General features: G+C 34.2%; 2 protein-coding genes and 1 non-coding gene across 3 annotated transcripts; 2 read left to right on the forward strand and 1 right to left on the reverse strand.

Annotated features, from left to right (window-relative positions):
• The first annotated feature begins 22390 nt into the window (after nt 1–22390).
• Nucleotides 22391–23668, forward strand: LOC115723851 (uncharacterized). Its single transcript, XM_030653316.2, has one exon. It carries the CDS (start codon nt 22391–22393, stop codon nt 23666–23668), a length of 1278 nt encoding a protein of 425 aa, XP_030509176.2.
• LOC115724230 (small nucleolar RNA R71) lies at nt 22772–22878 on the reverse strand. The gene has a single exon (XR_004013032.1). It is a non-coding gene; the product is annotated as a small nucleolar RNA R71 (small nucleolar RNA).
• A 56-nt stretch (nt 23669–23724) lies between the features above and the next one.
• LOC133031332 (uncharacterized) lies at nt 23725–24702 on the forward strand. The gene has a single exon (XM_061104814.1). The coding sequence runs from the start codon at nt 23725–23727 to the stop codon at nt 24700–24702; it is 978 nt and encodes a 325-aa protein (XP_060960797.1).
• Nucleotides 24703–27314: the final 2612 nt, after the last annotated feature.

A 27314-nucleotide genomic window follows, 5' to 3' on the forward strand; every position in this document is an offset into this window, starting at 1 on the left:
GATGATCCCACTGCCTCTGTTGTCTTGTCACAACCGAAGAGATCAATACCATTTAGTTTTCTTAGACATAATTCACGGTACCTTGTCGTAGTGGGAGAGTTTCTAGGAACTCACCTTCTTATGACTTGGAAGACACTAGTGATTAAAATCCATTGTGAGTTTAAACAAGTAATGGATTGTCAAGATAAGAAACTAAGAAGAAAAGCCAAAAGAACTATGGTTTAATCCATTCACATGGAATAACCTAAAGTTTTCTATTACAAGGACATAAAAGGAAATTTTCGTTTATAAGTCCATTCAATGGACTTAACAAAATTTCCTGTTCCTAGTATTATAGTTTGAGTTTATCTAAACCTATGGCTTGTGGTATACCTGGTAATTACTTACTCTAATGCAAGCAACTTACTTTAGTGAGATGCTGAAGCATTTTCTTTCTAATGGCAATCTATAGAAGCTTCACAACTTTTTAAACGTAGATTTTATTTATCTAAGGAAAAGTTTCAACTATTCTAGAAAAGATAAAGCCATGAAAGAATTTCTTAAATCAACAGTGAGAGGTCTTAGATATGCTTTTGTATGCCTTAGACCAGACACCTGCTGTTGAGTGGGAGTAATGAGTAGGTATCAGATTAATCCAGGAGAAGAACATTGGAAGACAATCAAGTAAATCTTAAGATAAAGAAGAGGAACTATATGTTAGTCTATAAGGGTGTGTTTAGAACTCTTAGACTACACCATATCCGATTTCGAAATTTGCCTTTGTGCTAGTAAATCTTTCTGATAAGATGGTGGTTACTCTGGGGGTGGAATAGTGATTTTGGAGAAGTGTAAAAACCTATCTGAAGTCTCTAGGTCTACCAGAAAGGGACTGAATGTTAAAGTTGCAGGAAAGGTACTTATTCAGTCTAAGGAAAGTTCTATACATCTTTGGCACCATTCCAAATTGCCTTAACTACTAGTGTTACTTCCTGAATAGCCAAGAAGTAGTTGCCAAAGGTATGTATAGAATCAGTATCCTAAGAGAGTAGACATATAGAGAAGAATTTCACATTATCAATGATTTTGTGATTAAGGAAGAGTAATAGTGGAGAAAAGGTTGTGTTTTATTCAACCTTTCAGATCCTATTACGAGGAGTTTACTACTACTACACTTGATTTGTATATCAAGGTGTTGAGATTATTTGAAATGCACATTTTATTTTATATTAGTGCAAGTGGGAGTTTGTTGGGTTTTATGCCCTAAATTAAACTCATTTCAATATAATCAGATTTACTTATTAATGTAGATCAGAAATAACATTTAATGTTGCATGGTTCACATGATTTATTTCATGATTATATGTACATAATGTATGAATTCATCTGAAACCCTTTTCACATACTTGATCCTGTTTATTGTGTTGTCAACACATTGGAAAGTAAACATGACTATGTGAATAAAGATTCCTAGATTTATCAGACATAGGGTTTTACTGATATGATAATCTACAACAGAGTTTACTTGCATTTGGAGAAATGCTACGTTCTTTCCAGGGCATTGGTTAAAGTAAAGCTCAGGTTGGATGCATGGAGTATGCATCGGAAGGGACCGATATTGAACTTTGACTTAGATTTATTAAACTTACTGTAATATCTATTCAAGTCAATATCGCCTAGTTGATCCTAGATCAAATGATCTTAATCCTGTTATGATTAGGCTCAATCTCGAGAGGCTATTCGTGTTCTTTGATTTGTTAGTTAAGCCTACTTTTAGGTCAGGGTGATACGTACATTTTGGGAACACAGTAGTGCAATTGAGTGGGAGCGCTATCATAAACATGGAATCTATAGCTTCTATCTGGCGAATAGTAAGTAAAGGATGATCTCCTTCGAGCTTGACCAAACGAAAATAAATGGTGGAGTACTCATTTCACATAAGCTGAAATATCATTTATACGGGTTTAAGTGTTTTAAGGATTAAATACATTGTAGGGTGTATCGGTAATCTAATCCCTTTACAATGTAGATCATTCATATAGAGGATCATTGATCAAATTAGGATTATAACAATGGATAACTAATGATGTGTCTATATGGTAGAACATATAGAGCATTCTATATACTGAGAGTGCAATTCTAAGTTCTATGCGTGGATTCAACAAAGAATTAATAAGTCAGTGAATTTAGGTTATAAATTCTTGATCTACTTATTGGAAGCTCGGTTATATAGACCCATGGTCTCCGCACTAGTTGAGATAATATTGCTTGTAAGACTCATATAATTGGTTTTGATTAATCAATTATAATTCTCAATTTAGACTATGTCTATTTGTGAATTTTTCACTAAGTAATGGCGAAATTGTAAAGAAAGAGTTTATAGGGGCATATTTGTTAATTATGATACTTTGTATGGTTCAATTAATAAATATGATAAATGACAATATTATTTAATAATTATTTATAGTTATTAAATAGTTAGAATTGGCATTTAAATGGTTGAATTAGAAAATTTGCGTTTTTAAGAAAATCAGATGCAGAAAAAATAAAACTGCAAAATTGCAAAAAGTGAGGCCCAAATCCACTAAGAATGGCCGGCCACTTTTGTAGGGAATTTAAACTGATATTTTCATTATTTTAATGCCAAATAATTCAAACCTAACCTTAGTGGAATGCTATAAATAGATAGTGAAGGCTTCAGGAAAATTACACTTAAATTTTCTATTTTTCCTTTAGAGAAAAACCCGAGCCTTCTCCCTCCCTATCTGGCCGACCACTCCCTCTCTCTTTCTTCCCTCTTGAATTTCGAAATCCTTAGTGTGAGAGTAGTGCCCACACACAACAAGTGATACCTCATCCATAGTGAGGAAGATCGTGAAGAAAGACTTTCAGCAAGAAGGAGTTTCAGCACTAAAGAATCAGAGAAAGAGATCCAGGTTCAGATATTGATAATGCTCTGCTACAGAAAGGAATCAAGGGCTAGATATCTGAACGGAAGGAGTCATATTATTCCGCTGCACCCAATGTAAGGTTTCTCAAACTTTATATGTGTTTATTTCATCGTTTTAGAAAGTTCATATTTAGGGTGTTAATCAACATACTTGTGAGTAGATCTAAGATCCTGGTAAAATAATTTCCAACACATATCACAGCTACCAAAGTACTGTTTGCTAGAGAAGAAGCTCACATGGCAGAAGCAATGTTCTTTGACAAGCTTTTAGAAAATAACATGAAAATTGTCACAAGGCCACGTGCGGTGCACTTACCAAAATGGGAAGAATATGCAATAACAAATAATCCTTCAATTGCCAAGCCTAAAAGAGAAAAGAAGGTTCAGAAATTCACATTGCCTAATGGGAAAAGAGCATATCGTTTATGACGGTATGCGGGATCGACTATCATGTCTGGCCCCACCATTGCTATGGCGGAAGAGGTTGAGAATAAATTTGTTCTACCTCATCCACAAGTTGATAGTCTATTAAAGGATGTGGAAGACAAGTTAATATCACTTGAGCTACAAGAAGAGCCAAAATCCACGTCTAACAAATTGGAAGAAATTAATTTTTCAGAAAATCCTGTAGGGAAAAAACCTGTGTTCATTTCTACTGACTTACTTGTAGTTATACGAGTTGAATTGATGGAGCTATTATACAAATATCGAAATGTGTTTTCTTGGACATACGAAGATATGCCTGAGCTAGATCCTAAACTAGTCACTCATAAATTAAGCACACTACAGGAAGCGAAACCAGTAAAGAAAACCTCAAGGAATTACAGGCCAGAGGTATAACTTCAAATCAAGGCAGAAATGAAATATTACTAAAAGCAAGATTTATTCGCACATGCAAGCATCTGATATGGTTGGCTAACATAGTGCCAGTAAAGAAAAAGAATGGGAAAATGAGAATCTGTGTTGATTATTGAGATCTTAATAAAGCTTGTCCAAAGGACGACTTTCCATTGCCGAATCTTGATACTTTAATTGATGCAACAACAAATTGTGAGATGTTTTCTTTCATGGATGGGTTAAGCGGATATAAAAAAATTCAGATGTCTCCAGAAGATGTAGAGAAAACAGCATTCTGAACCCCATTCGGAAACTTCTACTAAACAGTCATGCCATTTGGTCTGAAAAACATTCGAGCCACCTATCAAAGAGCAGTGACAGCAATATTCCATGACATGATACATAAGAACGTAGAAGTGTATGTTGATGATACCATCGTCAAATCCCAAAATAAATTTAATCACATTCTCGATCGAGAGAGAGCATTCCAAAGGTGTAAAAGATACAAACTTAAAATGAATCCTCTTAAATGTACCTTTGGTGTGAGCGCAGGAAAATTCTTAGGGTTTGTTGTTCACAAAAAGGGTAGCATAAATGAAGACAAAACTAAGGCTATATTAGCCATGGGAGCACCACAGTCACTAGAGGAACTAAAAAGCTTCCTTGGAAAAGTACCATACTTACAACGTTATATACCAGCTTTGGCAGAACTCACAAATCCACTACAGGCCATAATACGGAAGGGTGTATCATTTTATTGGGGAGAAAGACAACAGAGTTCATTTGACAGGATTAAAAGCGTGTTGTCTTCTCCTCAGGTTATGATGTCACCAGTACAAGGAGTACTGTTGCTATTATATTTAGCTGTTACCAAGACATCTGTTGGGACATTGTTAGCACAAGAAGTAGAAGGGAAAGAAAAGCATGTGTATTATCTTAGACGAAAACCGAAAGACGCCGAGACTAATTACCCCTATGTTGAAAAACAATGTTTGGCTTTGGTATATACAGCCCAACGATTGTGACATTACTTAGTAGCACACAAAGTAATAGTGATGACCAAGGTAGATCCCATAAGGTTTATGTTAAATAAACACATACCTTCTAGTAGAATAGCCTGGTGGATACTAATGCTTAGCAAGTTTGATATCACTGTCATGCATCCAAAGGCACAAAAAAGTCAGGCCTTATCTGATCTATTGACATGTTTACCTGATAATGATAAAAATTTATTCATGGATAAAATCCCTAGAGAGTTACCTGAGGCTATGATTTGTAATGAGGGAACACAAGAATGGTGGGCAATAACATTTGATGGGTCGTCAACTGCTAAAGGAGGAGGTGTAAGAATAGTATTAACTGATCCTATGGGTAAGAATCGTATACAAGCTTATAAGTTATCATTTGATTGTACTAACAACGAAGCTGAGTATGAGGCACTTATTCTGGGAATGATAGTCACGCTAAAAATAGAAGTCAACAAAGTTGTGATTAGAGGGGACTCCAAACTTGTTATCCAACAAGTCAAAGGGGAATTTGCTGTGAAAGAGCCATCATTGGCAACATATCGAACAATGGTCCAAGAGCTAGCAAAGAATTTTGAGCAATGTCAATTCGAGCATATGCCTCGAACATAAAATAGATATGTCGATGCTTTGGCTACTATGGCTTCAAAAATTGAGGTATCAGAAATCCAAAACTTGACATTTAAAATAGTCAATTAAAAGTGTTCAATCACCTCGGGGTATGGAAAAGAGTCTGCCAGCAAGAAGTGGACACAACAAATGATTGATAAGCTCGCGAAATTGAAAAAGACTCATCTCAAAGAGATGCAACGCTTTATTGTTATAGGGGGACACTTTATTACCGATCATCAGATGGGGTATTAGCAAGATGTTTAGACCAAGAGGAAATCTCTACACAGATGGAAGAAATTCATAACGCTGTCTGTGGAGTCGAAGGCCCCAAATTGTCAAGAAGATTACGAAGGGCCGGTTATTTTTGGCTAGAAATGGAAGAAGATGCTACGAATTTGCAAAAAGATTGTCCGCAATGTCAACTCTTATTTAATAACCATGAGGCAATTTTAATAACCAAAGATTACGATTGGAGGAGACCATATAAAGAATATTTACGAGACAAAATAGCACCATGTGATAAGAAAAAAAAAAAGAAAAGCTACTCAGACACATAAGTAATTATTTCTTGAAAAAAGTGTTGGGTTTTGTGCCCTAAATAAAACCCTTTACAATCTGATTAGTTATTAATATAAGAAATTTAAAGTGATTTATGTTTGCATGAATTTTACATGCTAATGGTTTAATATGTTTATTACATTTACACACAAAATCTGTTAAGTCCAGATCATATGTTTATTCACAATTACAGTATCGTCAACATAGTGGAATGTAATTGTGATTATATGAATCAAAAGACTAAGTCCCTAATTCATTAGTGTTTTGGATTTACACTGATGTGATAATCAGCGATGATGTGTACTTACACTTGGAGTAAGTGTTATGTTTTTTCCAGGACATTGGTAAAGTATACTAGTTTCAAATGTATGGAGTATACATTGGACTGGACCGATATTGAACTTAGTTAAGATATTATAAACTTACCGTTATATCTTTCCAAGTCAATATCAGTAGTTGATCTTAATATTAAAAGAATCTAAATCCTGATATGCTTAGGCTCAACTCAGGAGTGCTATTCATGTTCTTTGATTTATTAGTTAAGCCTACTTTTGGGTCAGGGTGATACGTATATTTTGGGAACATGATAGTATGATTGAGTAGGAGTGCTGAACATAAATATGGAATCTATAACTTCTACTGGTGTATAGAAGTCAAGTGATGATTCCCTTCGAGCTTAACTAAATAGAAGTAAATGGATGAGTTATTGTTTAAGTGACTAATTCTTAGATCACTAAACATCATTTAAAGGTAGCTAAGTGTTTTAAGGGGCAAAATACGTTGAGGGGTGAAAACGGTAAAATTATCCCATCTCGATGTAAATCATCTATATAGAGGATCTTGTTGGGTTTTATGCCCTAAATAAAACTCTTTACATTCTGATTAGTTATCAATATAAGAAATTTGAAGTGATTGATGTTTGCATGAATTTTACATGCTAATGGTTTAATATGTTTATTACATTCATACACACAAAATCAGTTAAATCCAGATCATATGTTTATTCACAATTACAGTATCGTCAACATAGTGGAATGTGATTGTGATCATATGAATCAAAAGACTTGGTCCCTGTTTCATCAGTGTTATTGGATTTACACTAATGTGATAATCAGCGATGATGTATACTTACACTTGGAGTAAGTGTTATGTTGTTTCCAGGACATTAGTAAAGTATACTAGTTTCGAATGTATGGAGTATACATTGGACTGGACCGATATTGCAACTAAGTTAAGATATTACAAACTTACCGTTATACATATCTTTCCAAGTCAATATCAGTAGTTGATCTTAAGATTAAAAGAATCTAAATCCTGATATGCTTAGGCTCAACTCAGGAGTGTTATTCATGTTCTTTGATTTATTAGTTAAGCCTACTTTTGGGTCAGGGTGATACGTATATTTTGGGAACATGATAGTATGATTGAGTGGGAGTGCTGAACATAAATATGGAATCTATAGCTTCTACTGGTGTATAGAAGTCAAGTGATGATTCCCTTTGAGCTTAGCAAATAGAAGTAAATGGATGAGCTCTTGTTTAACTGACTAATTATTAGATCACTAAACACCATTTACAGGTAGCTAAGTGTATTAAGGGGCAAAATACATTGAGGGGTGAGAACGGTAAAGAAATCCCATCTCGATGTAGATCATCTATATAGAGGATCTTTAAATCACAATAAGATTATAACAATGGTTAAATGAGATAGTATATTGATATCGTGGAACATACAATATGCTCTATATAAGTCTGAGAGTGCAATTCTAAGTTCTAAGAGTGGATTCAACGAAGAATTAATAAGTAGGAATTTACTTGGTAAATTTGGTTCACTTATTGGAAGCTCAGCATATAGATCCATGGTCCCCATTCTAGTTGAGAACATTCTGCTTGTAAGACTCATTAATTGATTCGTGATTGATCAATTATAATTCTAAAGATAGACTATGTCTAATTTTATGAATTTTCACTAAGCAGGGGTGAAATTGTAAAGAAAAGAGTTTCTAGGTTTATTTATTTATTAATGGACTTTATATGTCTAATTAATAATTAAATTAAATGACAATATTATTTAATAATCTATTTTAGTTATTAAATAATTAGTTTTGGCATTTAAAAGGTTAGAATTGGAAAATTGGCATTTTTGAGAAAATAGAGATAAAATTTGATAAAACTGCAAAATTAAGTGAGGCCCAATAACACACCATGGCCGGCCACTTAAATAGGTTTTTCAAATTAATATTTTCATTATTTTAATGCCAAATAATTCTTAACCTAAACCTAGTAGTTGCCTATAAATAGAAAGTGATGGCTCAGTCACATAACAATGCTTTCATTAGTAATCTGACAGAAATTTCTCTCTTCAGAAAAACTGAGCCTTCCCCACGTTCTATACTGGCCGAAATCTTCTTTCTCTTTTCTCCTTCATCAATTTCGTGACCCTAGTGAAAGAGTGAGTGCCCACACACAGCAAGCAGTAACTCAATCATAGATTGGAAGACTGTGAAGGATCAAACTTGAAGAAGAAGGACATTCGGGCTCAGATCTTGATTATACTCTGCTACAGAAAGGATACAAGGGTTAGAGATCTGAGTGGAAGGAGACATTAATTCTGCTGCATCAATGTAAGGTTTTCTTAACTTTATATGTGCTTAATTTATCGTTTTAGAAAGTTCATATTTAGGGTGTTTAAACAACATACTTGTGAGTAGATCTAAGATCCTGGTAAAATAAATTTCCAACAGATCTTTGATCACAATAAGATTATAACAATGGTTAAATTGTTGGAAATTATTTGTTTATTGGATTATTGATTCTGGACTAACTTTGTTTATTTGTTTCTTCTTCTTATAGGCCAAGCTACTTGAACTCAGATGTTATCTTAGTGAGTTGGATCGGAAAGTTGGACAGAAGGGTGAAGACCGTCCAAGATGAAGATGAAGCTCATTTATCTATTTTTGAATTAATTGTTTTAGTTTAAAGACAATTTGGATTTCGAATTTTAGTTATGGATTTTTATCCCTGTTTTCTCATATTGTTGCAATACATTTTTTTTATTATTAATAATATTTTATTTTCTATTCAAACAAATTGCAATTTATGAGATTGAGCTTCATTTACTTTATCTTAAACCACAATTACCACATTATATTTATATGTTTGTATGTGTAAGTGTTTTTATTATTGATACAAATTCTATAATATTTACAACTCTTCATAGAGTTATATTAAAGAAACACTAGAAATTATTTCTATGTTTATTAATAATTGTTAATTCTAATACAATTATTGAGAATTTGTTTAATAAAAGGATCTTTTGATCTGATAGGGGTGGAGAAAAGTTAAGAAAACAATGCAGTTCAACGATCTTTTATATCTAATGAACTCTGGATTGTATTCAACTCCACATAATCTCTATAACACTTAGAGAATCATGATCTTTATAACCTTTAGGGGTGGATCATAATCTCTATATACTTAGGGGTGGAATTTATCCACAATACCCTATGTAACACATATTTTCTTTAAACATGGAAGTAATATAATGAATAAGCTATTTTCAGTATAAATCCTTGATCTTGATTGTATGTTCCAATTTAGTTTTACTGTTGTAGTAAATAATGATACCTATAAAAGTTCTTTGATAATGTATCACACTACCTTAATTGAGTGGGAGAATTTTAAAATTCTTTACCCATCTTCATTTGGTTGACACTTGTGATAGGAACTTAAGAACACTACTGAAAAGCAAATCTAACCATTCATGTGGATAGATATAACTTATCAGAATTATGAGAATAAGATAAAAGAATTCTAGTTCAGTCTATTGGAATGACTTGAGCCAAGATTTCTTAATCCTCATAAAATTTTATGGTATCTTAATTTTGATTACTTAATCTCTAGCAAGTATTTTTCACTTCAAATACTAGTATGCTATGTTGATGATTTAGTCTTAAAAGAAACTTAAAGTTTCAGACTAATACAATAAGTCACAACTAGATAACTCTCCAAATAATAAGAGGTTAAAAGTATTATTTAACCAGACATCTGCCATTGAGTGGGAGCTATCTGAGATGTAATCAAATAAGGAACGTTAGAAGATATTCAAGAAAGATTTATGAAAGTGATCTATATGTTAGATATTAAGGAACTGTATATTAGTTATCCTTGTATCTACCCCAACTCATTCAAAACTTTGAGGTGGTGGTTACTCTGGGGGTGGAGGAGTTATTATACAATAATTCAAGCTCTACCAGAGAAGATTTATAACTTTGTAAATTCGAAATTACCAGAAAGTTATTTTACTGAAGAAAAGTCTACGTTGTATTATCTCAATTCCATATTTTAAAATATGAGAGATATGTCTTCTGTTTATTCAGATGTACTTTAAATAGTAAGGATTTCAGTATCCCTTGATGAGTAAAGCATATAGTAAATGATGTTTCATAAATATTTTTATGAACTAGTTTCTAGAAGTTTGGTTGGATTCAAATATACTACACTTGATCTGAAGATCAAGACAACAGATTGATTTATTTGCACAGTTTGTTTTATGTTAGTGCAAGTGCGAGTTTGTTGGGTTTTGTGCCCTAAATAAAACCCTTTACAATCTGATTAGTTATCAATATAAGAAATTTGAAGTGATTTATGTTTGCATGAATTTTACATGCTAATGGTTTAATATGTTTATTACATTTACACACAAAATCTGTTAAGTCCAGATCATATGTTTATTCACAATTACAGTATCGTCAACACAGTAGAATGTAATTGTGATTATATGAGTCAAAAGACTAAGTCCCTGTTTCAACAGTATTTTGGATTTACACTGATGTGATAATCAGCGATGATGTGTACTTACAATTGGAGTAAGTGTTATGTTCTTTCCAGGACATTGGTAAACTATACTAGTTTCAAATGTATGGAGTATACATTGGACTGGACCGATATTGAACTTAGTTAAGATATTATAAACTTACTGTTATATCTTTCCTAGTCAATATCAGTAGTTGATCTTAAGATTAAAAGAATCTAAATCCTGATATGCTTAGGCTCAACTCAGGAGTGCTATCATGTTCTTTGATTTATTAGTTAAGCCTACTTTTGGGTCAGGGTGATACGTATATTTTGGGAACATGATAGTATGATTGAGTGGGAGTGCTGAACATAAATATGGAATCTATAGCTTCTACTGGTGTATAGAAGTCAAGTGATGATTCCCTTCGAGCTTAGCTAAATAGAAGTAAATGGATGAGCTCTTGTTTAAGTGACTAATTCTTAGATCACTAAACATCATTTACAGGTAGCTAAGTGTTTTAAGGGGCAAAATACGTTGAGGGGTGAAAACGGTAAAATTATCCCATCTCGATGTAAATCATCTATATAGAGGATCTTTGATCATACTAAGATTATAACAATGGTTAAATGAGATAGCATATCTATATCGTGGAACATATAATATGCTCTATATAAGTCTGAGAGTGCAATTCTATAAGTTTTAAGAGTGGATTCAACGAGGAATTAATAAGCAGGGATTTACTTAGTAAATTCGGCTCACTTATTGGAAGCTCAGCATATAGATCCATGATCCCCATTCTAGTTGAGACTATACTTCTTGTAAGACTCAATAATTGATTTGTGATTAATCAATTATAATTCTAAAGTTAGACTATGTCTAATTTGTGAATTTTCACTAAGCATGGGTGAAATTGTAAAGAAAAGAGATTCTAGGTTTATTTATTAATTAAGAGACTTTATATGTCTAATTAATAATTAAATTAAATGACAATATTATTTAATAATCTATTTTAGTTATTAAATAATTAGTTTTGGCATTTAAAAGGTTAGAATTAGAAAATTGGCGTTTTTGAGAAAATAGAAATAAAAATTGTGAAAACTGCAAAAACCAAGTGAGGTCCAATAGACACCTTGGCCGGCCACTTAAGCAGGTTTTTCAAATTGATATTTTCATTATTTTAATGCCAAATAATTACTAACCTAAACCTAGTAGTTGCCTATAAATAGAAAGTGATGGCTCAGTCAAATAACAAGTTTTTAACAAGTTTTCAAGCCTTCTGTCAGAAAATTACTTTTTCAAAAAAACTGAGCCTTCCACTTTTCTCTCTATAGCCGAACTAATCCCTCTCTCTTTTCCTCTTCATAATTTCGAAACCCTCAGTGATAGAGTAGTGCCCACACACAGCAAGTGGTACCTCAATCATAGATTGGAAGACTCTGAAGGATCACACACAAAGAGAAGGACATTCGGGCTCAGATCTTGATAATACTCTGCGACAGAAAGGATACAAGGGTTAGAGATCTTAGTGGAAGGAGACATTATTCTGCTGCAACCAATGTAAGGTTTTCTTAACTTTATATGTGTTTAATTATCGTTTTAGAAAGTTCGTATTTATGGTGTTAAATAACATACTTGTGAGTAGATCTAAGATCCTGGTAAAATAAATTCCAACAAAAAGATGATGGCCTCTACCGCAAAGGATTCAATGGGAAGTTGTTGCGTTGCATTTGCAAGGAAGAAGCTAATGAAGTAATGGAGGAAGTCCATCGCGGGGATTGTGGTCAACATCAAGGAGGAAGAAAATTATATGAGGAAATTGTTCGTATAGAATATTATTGGCCAACCATGGAAGCAGATGCCATGAAATTTGCAAAAGAGTGTCAAAAATGCCAAATTTTTGGAGACAAAATCCATGCGCCAGCTATCCCTCTCCAATCCATCACCACCCCTTGGCCTTTTCACACTTGGGCTACGGACCTCATAGGTCCAATCTCGCCACCATCTGAGGGAAGAATTTGGATTTTAGCTGCAATAGAGTGTTTCCTAAATGGTCAGAAGCAATCCCTAGGGAAGACAATTATACCTGCGGGTTCGGGTACCCGCAGGTACCCGTCCCTAATGGGGCGGGTACGGGGGTTGACTTTCGTGGGCGGGGGTAGGTATGGGTTTAAAAATTCATACCTGAGTCGGAAACGGGACGGGACAGGGGAATAGATACTCGCCCCAAAGCCACCCTAATATGATATATGTATATATTTAAGTTTTAAAATCATAACTACTATAATTAAAATAACTTCATGCTTTAGGCTTTTTATTGATTATACCTTTTTTTTTTACTATACACACTATTCCACTTAAGTTTATTATTTTACTAAGTTTTTATGATTATTTTTTTAATTCTCTTTGAGACATCATTTTTTTTCAAAAATATATATGTAATGGGTACCCGATGGGAATCCTTCCCCCGTCAGGTAATTCCTACCCCAGCCCCGCTTTAATTTAAATGGGTATTGGGGCGGGTATGGGGGTGAATTTAAGAAGCGGGTATGGTGGTGGGGGAGCAATCCCCGCACCCACCCTGCCCCGTTTACATCCCTAGCAATCCCATTGAAAAAAGGCCTCTACAGAAGTTGTGGCCACTTTCATCTTGGAACACATTATTTGTCGATTTGGCATTCCAAAAAGAATCTTGTCAGATAATGGCACACCATTCACCGGCAAAGCAACAACAAAGTTACTAGAAGATTATCAAATTTTCCATGGGAAATCAACCAGGTACTACCCGCAATGAAATGGCATAGCTGAAGCATTTAATAAACTATTATTGTGGGTATCAAGTCGTATGGTATATGACAGTCCCACAATTTGGCATGAATTTATTCCACTGGCTCTATGGGCCTATTGTACCTCAAAACGTGGGTCTACAAGGTTTACACCGTTCTCCTTAGTGTATAAATCTGAAGTAGGGGTGTTCGCGGTGCGGGTGGTGTGGTTTTTAACTATTTTTTCAAACCAACCCGCACATGCGGTTTTTCCAATTTTGCCAAACCGCACCCGCACTGCGATACTTAAAAACCGCAAAAACCGCACCGGAAAAAATGATGCGGTGCGGTGCGGTTTCTGCGGTTTGAACTATCTCAAATTTTTTTTTGAAATCATCATAAAATAATTATACTATCATTAATATAATTATTCCAAAATACTTAAGAAAATACAACAAACTTGAGACTAATAAAAGTTATAACAACAACAAGTCAATAATTTTTTAAAAGTTTCAACAACACACCTAAATCAAAATAACAAACTTGAAACTAATTAAATTCAACCAATAATATAAATGTACAACTAACATACTTTATTAAAAATAAAACAAACACAAACTTCCAACTCCAAATTTCAATACACATGTATGGGCTTGGGTTTGTTGCTAAGAAGAGAGGGTTTGTGAAATGTTATGGATTTTGCCCTAAGATTTATGGGCTTGGGTTGGGCTCATATGTGGGCTTAATTAAATAAATATGAAAATTGAAATTTGAAAACATGCGATGCGGTGTGGTTTGAATCGCAGTTTAATAATTCAAAACCGCAAACCGCACCGCACCGCGCGGTTTGGGAAAAATTCAAATCGTAACCGCACCGCGAAGAATTTCAAACCACATTTTTTTTGCGGTGCGGGCGGTTTGAACGGTTTGAGCGGTTTGATGCACACCCCTAATCTGAAGCAATATTGCATGTCGAAATAGCTGTGTCGTCAACTAGGCTAGCCATGTCTGCGGGAATGGATGTACACCAAGCACGGTTAGAAGAATTGGAATTAATTGATGAACGTCGGGAAAAGCCCAAAATAATTTGCTGCAATACCAACGACGTGTATCTTGGGCATATGACAAACTTGTACGACCAAGGACGTTCCAAGAAGGTTATATGGTTCTGAAAGCTGTAGACCATGTGATGCGAGGAATGCATGCAACTAAGTTTGTATCGAATTGGGAAGGACCATATATTATCAAAGAGATAAAAGGCAGTGGCTACTGCACGCTCTTAGATACTAACACAGGAATGACACTCCCTGTTACTAATATAAAATACATTAAGAAATACTTTTCTTAAGTTATGACTACAATAAATAAAAGTCCAAACCTTGGATAATGAAATCTTATAATTACCTCACTACTCTTGTTACCATTGTGTATGGCATGAAGTTATTTTTCTTAAATAAAATGTTTAAATCATATGTATTAATTTCTATTTTATTTTTTTTCTTTTATCTTTTCTAGAAGTTTTACAAAAAAATATATATAATATTCCCATATTTGTAAAAATGAAAAGAAATTAATACACACATATATATAAAAAAAAAACATTTATACCAAAACTAAAAGAGACTACAAGAAAAAAAGGGGATCTACACCCCTAAATCATAAAGGAACATGAGTCCAAGTACGTGGTGGAGAGTCGCGATCTCTTATATGCTCTGCCAAATTTTCTATCTTATGATCCAAGTCGTTACATGCTTCGCGCAGGGTATTAAGCTCTTCTAGCAACTGACGATGACGAATGGATGACCGAACAGTCTCGAGGTAGGACTCTATCAATTTTTTTAATATAGAGGGCTGCTTTGGAAACACAAGACACAATATTCTCCAATTCTCTGACAATAAAGAGCAATATGTCTCTGAAACTACGTATTCAAACTGGAGCAACGGTAGCACAGGAGTACTCAGTTGAATAAAAAGTACTTTTTCATACTGGAAAAGACCTTTGAAGAAGGACGCAAAGTCTTTATCCATTGAAGTATAACGTAAATAAAATTGTGATGCTTGAGGCTCATATGATGACAAATAAATTGTGTCTCTTCCTACTAATGTTGTTAAGTCTTCACTATGCTCCAATCCTACATGCGTCGAGCTAGCATCTAAAAGACCGCTTGGAGGAGTTGGCAAGCACAGTTCATGAGTGCTTCGATCAGTGTCTGTGGCATGCGTCTAAGATAGAGAAAACAGATTGAGAGCTCTAGAGAAACCTACAAATCCGGTTGTCTGCACAATATACATACATATGTAAGTATCCATACTATACTACACATATACATAAAATATATATACTTAGAAGACTTCCATACCTTTAAAGGCGCAATTGTGGGAGCTAATTCATGTGTGATAGTACTTTAAATTGTGCTGCTACCAGAAGAAGGGACAAGTGGGTATCTTGTAATGACCTTGAAATTAGAGAAAAGGATATGTAATGAAAAAAAATAATAAATATAAAATTATAGATATGGTGAAGACTACGAACAAATAACCATAAGCAAAATATATATATACTAACCAAGTTTGTGGTAGCATCGCTGTCACCATTAGTTCCTGAACAATGGAAGGGTCGTGGTTCAGAGTTTGGTCGAACTGCAACATCATTCCTGTGAGAGTTACCACCCAAAGCGTCAGAAGGTTTACCCATTAAAGCTACCATTACATCATCTTCTATGGACCCGATATTAAGATTGGCAGAAGTATGACGTTCATCAACTAAACAGAGTTCATGGGGTGCTAAAGGAGGCGACTTTTGCGAAGGAACATACACCCCTGTTTTCAACAGCAAAGTCATATTATCTTGTATAAATTATCAAAGATTTGGCATTATTAAGAGAAGAGGAGCAAGTGAGGAGATACTTGACGATGGACCCACGTCTTTCTCTCGGTCATAAGCCTCACCTCGACTGATTAATCTAGTACAATGATGCCGCATCCAAATGTTAACAAATTAAACAGAAACCCCACCTTCTCTTTCTTTACTGGGTAGTCAAAATGTGTCGTGAGATCGCTTTGAGAGTTGGAAGGAACCCAACAAACATGATTGTTTTGTTTTTTCTAAATCCCCTATCTTCCGATCATGAGGAACATGTTGATCAAACCCAAATTGTCTATTTACACGATCAGAGCGATATGAAACAAATGACCAAGATAAAGATTTCGAATCATCTTGAAGACATAACACTGATCAGGGAAGGCAAACAACAAACCAAAATCTTGCTTCCCCAGCAGAAGTAGTGAAAGAAGAACAAACCTCATATGTCAGTGGTACTACACTTCCTGGATACATATCGAGGGTGAAATAGGTACAAATATTGGTAAGGTAAGGGCGAAACGTAAAATTCGAAACATCCTTTGTAACATTACACAAGGTTTTTCAACACTTCGAACTTACCCATGCCCAAGGACGGGGTTCTCCAAGTTGCAGTGACTTGCAAAGAGGTGCAAGCTTTGAAAAATGCTCCCAAATGAACATTTGAAGGAAACATGCATCTATTGAACTTATCACCTCCTTATTTTTACTATAAGAATTGGCATCAGTAATAATGGAATCGAGGTTATGATACAAAATTCCAAGATACGCAGCTCCTAGAGGAAAGTGTTTCCCGTAAGTGAGTCTGCAGACCAATGGAAACATGGCGCTTTGAATTGTTCTTCTAGAAGTTTTTGAGGGGAAAATATATCTACTCAACCATAAAGAAATACAAGATGCTAATTCTACCAAATCTTGACTACCTTCTTTTTAACGCAGACTTTTGTTAACCAAATTTGAGCCTCACAATGATAATTCAACACAGAAATAATAAAAGCTATAGAAAAATAAAATATGAACACTGAGTTTTTTACGTGGTTTTGCAGTTAAAATTCTGCATAGTCCACAAGTAAATCTTATTCAGATTTCTGAGTATTTTTTTAGGGCCTCTTGTATAAAAGTTTTTTCGTCCCTTTTTTGAGATTATTTGCCATTATTTATAATTGTAAAGTGGCAGTTAATTACAAAATTGACCAAAATATGATTACAATCATTATCCCTTAAATCGTGGGATCTGATTACATATCATAAAATGTAAATGCGGTGCATAATTTTGAAAATCATTTAGCTATGATTTTCTTGCTTTTACTGGGTCAAACATATCGTGTATTAAACACGTCTTTAATTGCTGAATCTAGAGATGTCTCGATAGAAACTTGATTGTAGTGATCCCAATGGCGAGCTAGAACCATTCTTCTTTCTGAGGTCGACAAGATATGTCTTACGTCGATCGCGGGTATACAGGAATCTTCTGACTTGCCAGGGTGATGAGCCTCGCTCCTGTTAGTTGGATGGAACTATAGGAAGCTTCCTCGTAGCGAGATGGTCATCTCGCATTCTTATTCTTCGAGTCGATCCGACTTTTACACTTAGTTTGCTTATTGCAAGCAAAGGTATGTGTTACTTTCTCCGGTGCCTCGCTATTCTCCTTTAGCGATATATGGTTTCTTGTTAATACACTAAGTACCAGTTCGTACATTAATTCCTCGCCTAAGACCTTACAATCAGCGGGTTACAAATATACTCTGATACTTATGCAATTAATGAGTTATTCCATAAAAAGTTATGACACCGATTCACATTCCCTTTACCTTGACACGTGTCTTCCAGCCGAATTTCAGGTATAACAATTGCCCCTTAAAAAGTTCTTTTTTTAGTAAAAAGAGCTTTTTAATAATTACATAGGGCATTTTTTCCAAAATCTTTTCTTGGAAAGGGCACCTCCTTTGATTCTGGCGATTGTATGGTTTCGAAGATCATTATAAATTGCCTATTCATATTCTGCACGATTCCCAACCATTAGATTTCTCAATCTTTGGCTTTCTTGTCAACGAACTTCGTGTATAAAAGGGGGGCTCATGCTGGTCATTTTTCACAACCCTCTGGCTCTTTAGTGAAATCCATTTTCAGAATGGATTACTTCCTTCCTACCAAAATGTCTCTTCTGAGTTTAGAAGTGTATCCTTCTAGACTCATAATACCTAGATGCACCAACCATTTTCCATTTGTTCTTATAGACTTCAAGCCTCTACCGGAGCCGGAAACAATGGATTCCAGGGTTGAGGATCTTCTGACCAATCCAAACCAGGGGAACCCCGTGACCTGCCATGGCCGATCCTCACAAGTGATCCTAGAGGGTATAGATCTTGTGAGCAATCTCAAAGATCCTCCTCAAGCTGGTGAAAAATTCCAGAGCAAGATTGGCATGGTTTTAGGTGGATCTGGGAAGGAAGTTGACGTGGTTTCTATTAGAGAATCCAGCCAACCCGAGACCCTAACCTGTGCCAGGAGATCTTTGCGTCAGCCTCTCTTCAATGTTGAGAAATTTCCTGAGGCTGGAAAATAGATCTCAGCTTCAGGAAATGGGATCTTCTGATGATGAGGGGAATGAGGCCTGTGCAGAGATCAAGGCTCTCTACGTGTAGCCGGTCTTTCTCAAGCTATGTGTAGTCACTCTGTCTTCGAGTTACATGTAGATAATCTTTTTTAAGCTATATGCAGACGGTCTTTCTTGAGTTTATTGGCTTCCCCTCTCATCCTTTGTTTAAGAGAATGACTTAATGGTTTGCCCCTAGTGGCATTTTTGTAAAGACAAGTTTGTAACCAGTCTTAGGTTTTTCTTATCTTAAATGCCTTGTGCTGTTTTCATTCGAACTTAATACAATTGTATTTGCTTGCATTTTTATTCACAATGTAAACAACTATATTTTGATCGAATATACAACATTTTTGGGTTTCTCCATTGTTCGTAATCTTCTTGTAAAAGTAGTTAGTAATCTACCAAACTTTATGATTTTCGAGCGGTTGTCAATTCTGCCTCACAATTGCAGTTATAATCTGCCTTAAGCAAACTTAAATATACTTTAAGGATTTTATCACTTTGTATATTTTTAATTTGCTCGCATGAATAGTTATATTATCTATCGATTTTCTAGGTTTAAGTACTTTTATCAAGGCATCGTGATGCCTCGTTTAGTACTTTCCTAGCTTGCGAGAACCGTTAGTATTTAGTTTTATACGCGAGTTATAACTTTTGATTTTCCTCTCCCGTCAGATAGGTTATAATAAAAAATTAATGTTGTTTGATCCTTTCTTCGTCAAAAAGGTTTGATCAATGTGTTACAATGATTCGACCCCTTTCTCGTCAAAAAGGTTTGGTCAGATAGTTATAATAGTTCGACTCCACTTTCGTCAAAGAGGTTTAGTCGAGAACCTTTGAATTTCAAAAAAAAAAAAAAATTAAATGGCGGGTTTGCATTATACAATGTATTTCCAGATAACTTCCGGTTAGTCATACATAAATGCCCCTTAAGTAATTTTAAAGAACGAAACTTCGTAATTACTTAATATAAATGATTCTCTTTATTCATAACTGAAGTTTAAAGCTTACATCAATAATGTGAGTTACATTATTTATTTATTGATAGTGGGGTCGTAAATGTTCTACGTTCTAGTAGTTTTTTATTAGCGAGCCATCAAGTCGAGACAATTTATAGACTCCGACTCCAGTTACTGCTTCGATGACATTTGGACCCTGATTAATGCTCAAATTTGTATGTTTTAAGGCCTTAATTATGGACATAAAATTAATTTAAATTAAATATTTCATAATTTTAATTGTAAAATTATTTCAATTGAAAATATTTAATGTACTTTTATTTTTATGTTACTTTTCAGATTTTGAGCAAAGTGGTGTAAATGAAAAATAAGAAAAGCCCAACTTCATCAATCCTATCCTTGTTTTATCAAATTAATTTGATCTTCTCACATGAAGTCCAAGAAGGCCCAATCATCATCATCACGTGCCATGTATCCAATTTCAAACAACTATAATTAATATTATTATATAAATGTTTGTCAATGGAACTATTGCACAGTACGGATGCCATATCACACCACTCGGCCCACATCTTATTCCCAGTATCTGCTAATCCATTACCCAACATCAACTTTCACTCCGAGCACGCCATGTGTCCGCTTTCTTCCATTTTCTTCACCAACAAGAGCATGTGGTTCAAGATATTTCCCCACTCTTTGCAAGATGACGTCAATTAACCACTTTGCTCATTTTAAGAGTCATTTTCTTTCCCACTAAACAGTACACGTTTGGCAAGTTATGGGGCCAATTAGGCTCTATAAATAGGACCATTTAGGAAAGCAAAAGGCATCAGATTTTACCTAGAGTTATTATACCAAAATTGTGTCTTTTCTTTCTTTCTTCTTTATTTTGTTTTATTAATTTTGGTGTAAAGACAATGCCTTTTCTAGGCTAATTTCTTTAGCAAGACTCAAGTGTAAGTTCATGCAATTTTTATTCTTCTAATATATTGATTCTCTTTGTTCTTCATTTTCACATTTGTTATATTAAATTTCTCTTCTTCTTAATTGCACTTTAAATTTAATAGTACCTTTTATATAAGTTCACTCATGCTTTTCTTATGTAAGTTAGGCTATTAATTATTAGAGTGTTTATTATATTATATGATTTTTACTGCATTTTGCCGGTGGTATTTTGTCGATTTAAATTATATAATATGATAGTATTTTGAGAAGTAGTATTAATTTAATTAGAGAACATATTTTTCTAGTAAGCTTAATCATACACATTTTCCAACTATAATTAATGGTGTAGAATTATAGTTGAGGTTAAAAAATCAATTTTATTAGGAAAATATAATTGCATGTACAAAGCTTGTGTCTTCCATAATCATTTTCTGATCACTTCTCGTTTTAATTACTTGTTTAATTTTTAAAAATCATTTTCTCAATATTCTCATCACATTCAAGGTTCATATTTTATTCTCTAAAATTACTAACTATCATTTTGAGTGTATTTTTCCTCCCTGTGGATACGACATATAGCCCGTTTACTACCGCGACCGCAGTGTAACTAATTGGGCGACATCAATTTTTGGCACCGTTGCCGGGGAGGTTTCTGCGCTACAAGAGGTTAGTATAGTAATTTTATTTTTTTTTAATTTTTTTTTTGTCTCTCTTTATTTGTTTACATCAAAAAAAAAAAAAACTTTTTAGTTAATATAATATAATTTAGTTTTTTTTAAGTTATATATAGATTAAAAAAAAATTATTATATATTATTATTATTATTATTATTATTATTATTATTATTATTATTATTATTATTTACTCTTTTAGTAAAAAAAAAAAAGCAAGCAGTTTAATTTTTTTAGTTTATTTGTTAGTTGTATTTATTATTTTGCTACTATATTAGGGTGTTAATTTTTTTTTTACATTATTTTATTTTGTATTATTCTTTTTTTAGGATTAGCCATTTTTTTTTATTTATTTATTTTAGGTTAGTTGTAGACTTTTACCCTTTAGGCTAAAAAAAAAGTTGTGCATAAAATATTTTCATAAACTTTTTAGTGTAAACCCAATTGTGTAATGGTAAAAGTGGTACAAACTGAGATTATTCTGTCTAAGAAAGATTAGCTTTAAAGGTTTGTGGTAGAGTACCCTCTACACTTTCTAGCAACCCCGGGGAGTTCTAGTAAAAGTGTGGGACGAAGCGGTACCTTGACAACCTTCCCAATCGGCCTGGGAATATCTTGTGTGAATACCCTTGCATTATTACATAGTTGTAATTTACATTATTTAACAAGTGAAAATACACACAAAAAAAATTAAAAAAAAAAAGTGAATGTCACGAAATAGAGACAGATTAGGGAGATTTGTAAAACAACAAATTAAAATTTTAAAAAACTCTCCTAAATCGTCTTCTTCCACTCATTCTCATTCACCACCATCACCCATACTTCCTGCACTGCCAATGATGGCTCAACAACAGGAAATCCAACCAAGAACGCTACAGGATTATCTACATCCTACGCGTACGGCCACACCTTCATGCATAATGTATCCCATGAATATGCCCAACTTCGATTTCAAACCTGGCATGATTCAACTTTTACCAACCTTTCATGGTATGGAAAATGAGAATCCATATGTGCATATTCAGGCCTTCGAAGAGGTGGTGGCCACATTCAACAACCAAGCTGACATCATTAACTTGGTGAGATTGAAGTTCTTTCCTTTCTCACTCAAGGATAAAGCCAAAAGCTGGTTGTATTCCTTAAGGCCAAGGTCTATTGGGACATGGGATGAAATGACAAAAGTATTTTTCTCTAAATTTTTTCCACCCCATAAGACCAGCAGCCTTAAGAGGCAAATCTCTACCTTCACCCAAAAGGACCATGAAACGTTTTATCAGGTCTGGGAGAGGTTTAAAGATTTGATGGGCAAGTGCCCACATCATGGATACGAAAGTTGGCGTCTCGTCAGCTATTTCTACCACGGTCTCACAGCCGACAAAAGACAATTCGTACAAATGATGTGCAATGGCGACTTCCTACAGAAAGATCCCAAAGAAGCTTTGGAATATCTTGAAGAAATTTCTGAAAAATCATACACATGGAGTGCGCCAAGTCCTACGGACAAGCCACGAACAGCCGAAGTCTACCAATTGAAGGAGGAGGACAGTGTGAAAGCTCAACTTGAAGCTTTGAAAAAACAATTTGAGGCTTTCAAAACTCAAGAAGGTAAAGCACTCCAGATGGCTGTAAAAGTGGAAAAGCAAGAACCATGCTTCATTTGTGGAGGGACTGATCATCAACCACAAGAGTGCCCTAGTCTTAGTATGTTGAGGGGAGGAAATGAGGAACAATGTAATGCCTTAGGGGATTACAAGAAGCCTTATAATGCCTACTCCAACACATACAATCCTGGTTGGCGTAACCATCCCAATTTCAGTTGGAAGGATACAAGTCAAAATCAAGCATCTGGGAGCCAATGGAAACCTGTTCAACAAAATAATTCTCTTGAGAATTCCATGAAAATTCTCGCAGACTCTCAACTAGAGTTCAGGACTTATTTTGCTCAGGTGATAGAGGAATTGAAGGACATAAAGATTCAATTAACAAAGTTAAATGATTCTTCAGCCATTCAAGAGCGTGGTAAGCTTCCCGCTCAACCTCTAATCACTCCCAAAGGGAAACAAATGGCACAACCTCTACTTCTTCAGAGTCTAATCTTAAGGGGGTTAATGCCATAACTACTCGAAGTGGTCAAAGTACAGTATCACCATTACCTAAGACCACTAGTGTACCAATGCCTGCTCTAGATGCTAATATGCCACAGAACCCTCCAGTGAAGGTGCCCTTCCCTCAGGCTTTGAAATCTTCTAGGAAGGTACTGGAAAATCATGGTGAAATCCTAGAAAATTTAAAACAAGTGAAGATCAACCTTCCTCTCTTGCATGTGATCAAACAAGTACCAGCATATGCCAAGGTCATCAAGGATTTATGCACCATGAAAAGAAAACACCATGTCAAGAAAACTGCATTCTTGACAGAACAAGTAAGTGCGGTGATTGAACAAAAGATACCGATCAAATACAAAGATCCAGGTTGTCCTACAATCGCTTGCCAAATTGGGACACAAGGATTTGGTCAAGCTCTCCTAGACTTAGGCGCAAGTGTTAATCTCATGCCTTATTCAATTTACTTGCAACTAGGCTTAGGAGAAATCAAGCCCACATCTGTGGTGCTACAATTGGCTGACCGCTCAATTAAAAAGCCACGAGGAATAGTTGAAGATGTCTTGATTAAAGTTGGAAAATTCTATTACCCCGCTGACTTTTTGATTTTGGACACTCAGTATGAGGTTACTGAGCCAAAAATTCCCATCATTCTCGGTAGGCCTTTCCTCGCAACAGCCAATGCTCTCATTAACTGTAGGAATGGTCTCATGAAATTATCTTTCGGGAATATGACTATGGAGGTCAACATTTTTCATGTTGCGAAACAACCACCAGACGAGGAGGAAGATTGCTATCATACTGATGTGATAGACACAATTGTTGAGGAGGAAGTTCTTTTGGATGATGATTCTGATTCTTTAAATGATCTCCTCCATGACTTTGATACTGAAAATATGCTTTATCCACCTGAGGAAGCTAATGTTTCTTCCATCCTTGAGATGTCCCAAGATGAAGCATCACCGTCGCAATATGAGAATTTGCGATTCCAGACCCGATCTATGAAACGCTTCTTCGGGTCCATGTGCGATATTGACAAATTCTGGTAAGAGGGTAGGCTTACCTGAGGAGAACACCTTTGTGACTCTGGCCTACCCAGAATGATCAGGTTGTTTCTATTTCTGTTTATGTTTATATTTTATTCACTATTTATTTCCTTTGTTTTTGTTTTGTTTTTTCGAGGATCAATATCGCTGCTATCCATGGTTGCTTGCTCTCCAGGTGTTCTCTTTCCCTATTCTTTTAATTTTTATATCTTTAGACATTGAGGACACTGTCTGATTTTAGTTGGGGTCGTGAGCATATTCAAGCATGTTTCTTAATTTTTTCATATTAATATTTTCATGGTCAAATTTTTCAAAAAATTACTCATTTATTCTTGTAAAATGTTATTTTTAAGCCAATTTTTGCTATCTTTGTTACTTAGAATTTTTCTAGAGTTACAAAATGCACATGCCAAACTTTGTGGTAAGATGGTTGTTAGCACATATTTGCTTAGAAAAGCTACCAAGTTTAAGTGTTCATGTTTTTGTGAGTGGCGAGATTTGAGAAAACAACTTTTGAATTTTTATTGATTCTGAGAAACGGTTATAATTATTTTGGACATGGTACTAGGGTTTGATTGGATTATGCTTTAAGGGATAAGTTTTTTTATAGACAAATCTTATTAAGGAGCCTTTGTGTAATTATTTTCCTTATGTGCAAAAAAAAAAAAAAAGGAAATACAAGAGCAACATTTCCATTATTACATGTTGTCTCTTGTTAAAAAAAAAAAAAAAAGAAAGAAAGAAAGAAAAAAAAAAAGAAAAGAAAAGAAAAAAAAAAGGTTTGTAGTATTTCATTTTTTTTATTTGTTTTGGCTTCTAGAATAAATGTAAAAGATTATCTATTTTCGTTTAAAAAAATCTCGAAAAGCTGGTTTGTGGTACTCTTATGGTGGTTTGTCCAAATAATTCATAATCTATCTTCGTTTCAATATTTATTTAATTATTTGTCCTAATATTGTCATATTCATTCGAGTGCTCACTTTTCAATTTCCAACTCCATGAGTGAAATCTTTAGCCATGAATAAATATTTTCAATGACCTGTGAGGCTAATGGAGTTGAGACTTTCACTTGGTACATTTTTCGAAAGTATTTATGTACTATGCTTTGTGGTAAGAAGGTTCAGGTTTGGTGCACACACTCACAACTCTAGATTTATTCAAGGTAGTTCTGTAAAATTTTTATTGGCTTGTTACTAACATTTTATTTGAATATTTGTGTTATTTTTCAAAAAATTTGACCTAAAAATATTATGTTGACATTATTTTTCTTCGCTTGAATTGCTAGAGACTAGCAATAAGCTAGTTGGGGGTTATGATTAATGCTCAAATTTGTATGTTTTAAGGCCTTAATTATGGACATAAAATTAATTTAAATTAAATATTTCATCATTTTAATTGTAAAATTATTTCAATTGAAAATATTTAATGTACTTTTATTTTTATGTTACTTTTCAGATTTTGAGCAAAGTGGTGTAAATGAAAAATAAGAAAAGCCCAACTTCATCAATCCTATCCTTGTTTTATCAAATTAATTTGATCTTCTCACTTGAAGTCCAAGAAGGCCCAATCATCATCATCACGTGCCATGAATCCAATTTCAAACAACTATAATTAATATTATTATATAAATGTTTGTCAATGGAACTATTGCACAGTATGGATGCCATATCACACCAATCGGCCCACATCTTATTCCCAGTATCTGCTAATCCATTACCCAACATCAACTTTCACTCTGAGCACGCCATGTGTCCGCTTTCTTCCATTTTCTTCACCAACAAGAGCATGTGGTTCAAGATATTTCCCCACTCTTTGCAAGATGACGTCAATTAACCACTTTGCTCATTTTAAGAGTCATTTTCTTTCCCACTAAACAGTACACGTTTGGCAAGTTATGGGGCCAATTAGGCTCTATAAATAGGACCATTTAGGAAAGCAAAAGGCATCAGATTTTACCTAGAGTTATTATACCAAAATTGTGTCTTTTCTTTCTTTCTTTATTTTGTTTTATTAATTTTGCTGTAAAGACAATGCCTTTTTTAGGCTAATTTCTTTGGCAAGACTCAAGTGTAAGTTCATGCAATTTTTATTCTTCTAATATATTGATTCTCTTTGTTCTTCATTTTCACATTTGTTATATTAAATTTCTCTTCTTCTTAATTGCACTTTAAGTTTAATAGTACCTTTTATATAAGTTCAGTCATGCTTTTCTTATGTAAGTTAGGCTATTAATTATTAGAGTGTTTATTATATTATATGATTTTTACTGCATTTTGCCGGTGGTATTTTGTCGATTTAAATTATATAATATGATAGTATTTTTAGAAGTAGTATTAATTTAATTAGAGAACATATTTTTCTAGTAAGCTTAATCATACACATTTTCCAACTATAATTAATGGTGTAGAATTATAGTTGAGGTTAAAGAATCAATTTTATTAGGAAAATATAATTGCATGTACAAAGCTTGTGTCTTCCATAATCATTTTCTGATCACTTCTCGTTTTAATTACTTGTTTAATTTTTAAAAATCATTTTCTCAATATTCTCATCACATTCAAGGTTCATATTTTATTCTCATAAAATTACTAACTGTCCTTTTGAGTGTATTTTTC

Source organism: Cannabis sativa, chromosome 9 (assembly GCF_029168945.1).
Source record: "Cannabis sativa cultivar Pink pepper isolate KNU-18-1 chromosome 9, ASM2916894v1, whole genome shotgun sequence".
Classification (NCBI taxonomy): Eukaryota; Viridiplantae; Streptophyta; class Magnoliopsida; order Rosales; family Cannabaceae; genus Cannabis; species Cannabis sativa.

Coding starts and splice junctions, on each gene's coding strand:
- LOC115723851 (XM_030653316.2), top strand. CDS start 22,391: ATGGCTCAACAACAGGAAATCCAACCAAGAACGCTACAGGATTATCTA.
- LOC133031332 (XM_061104814.1), top strand. CDS start 23,725: ATGCCTGCTCTAGATGCTAATATGCCACAGAACCCTCCAGTGAAGGTG.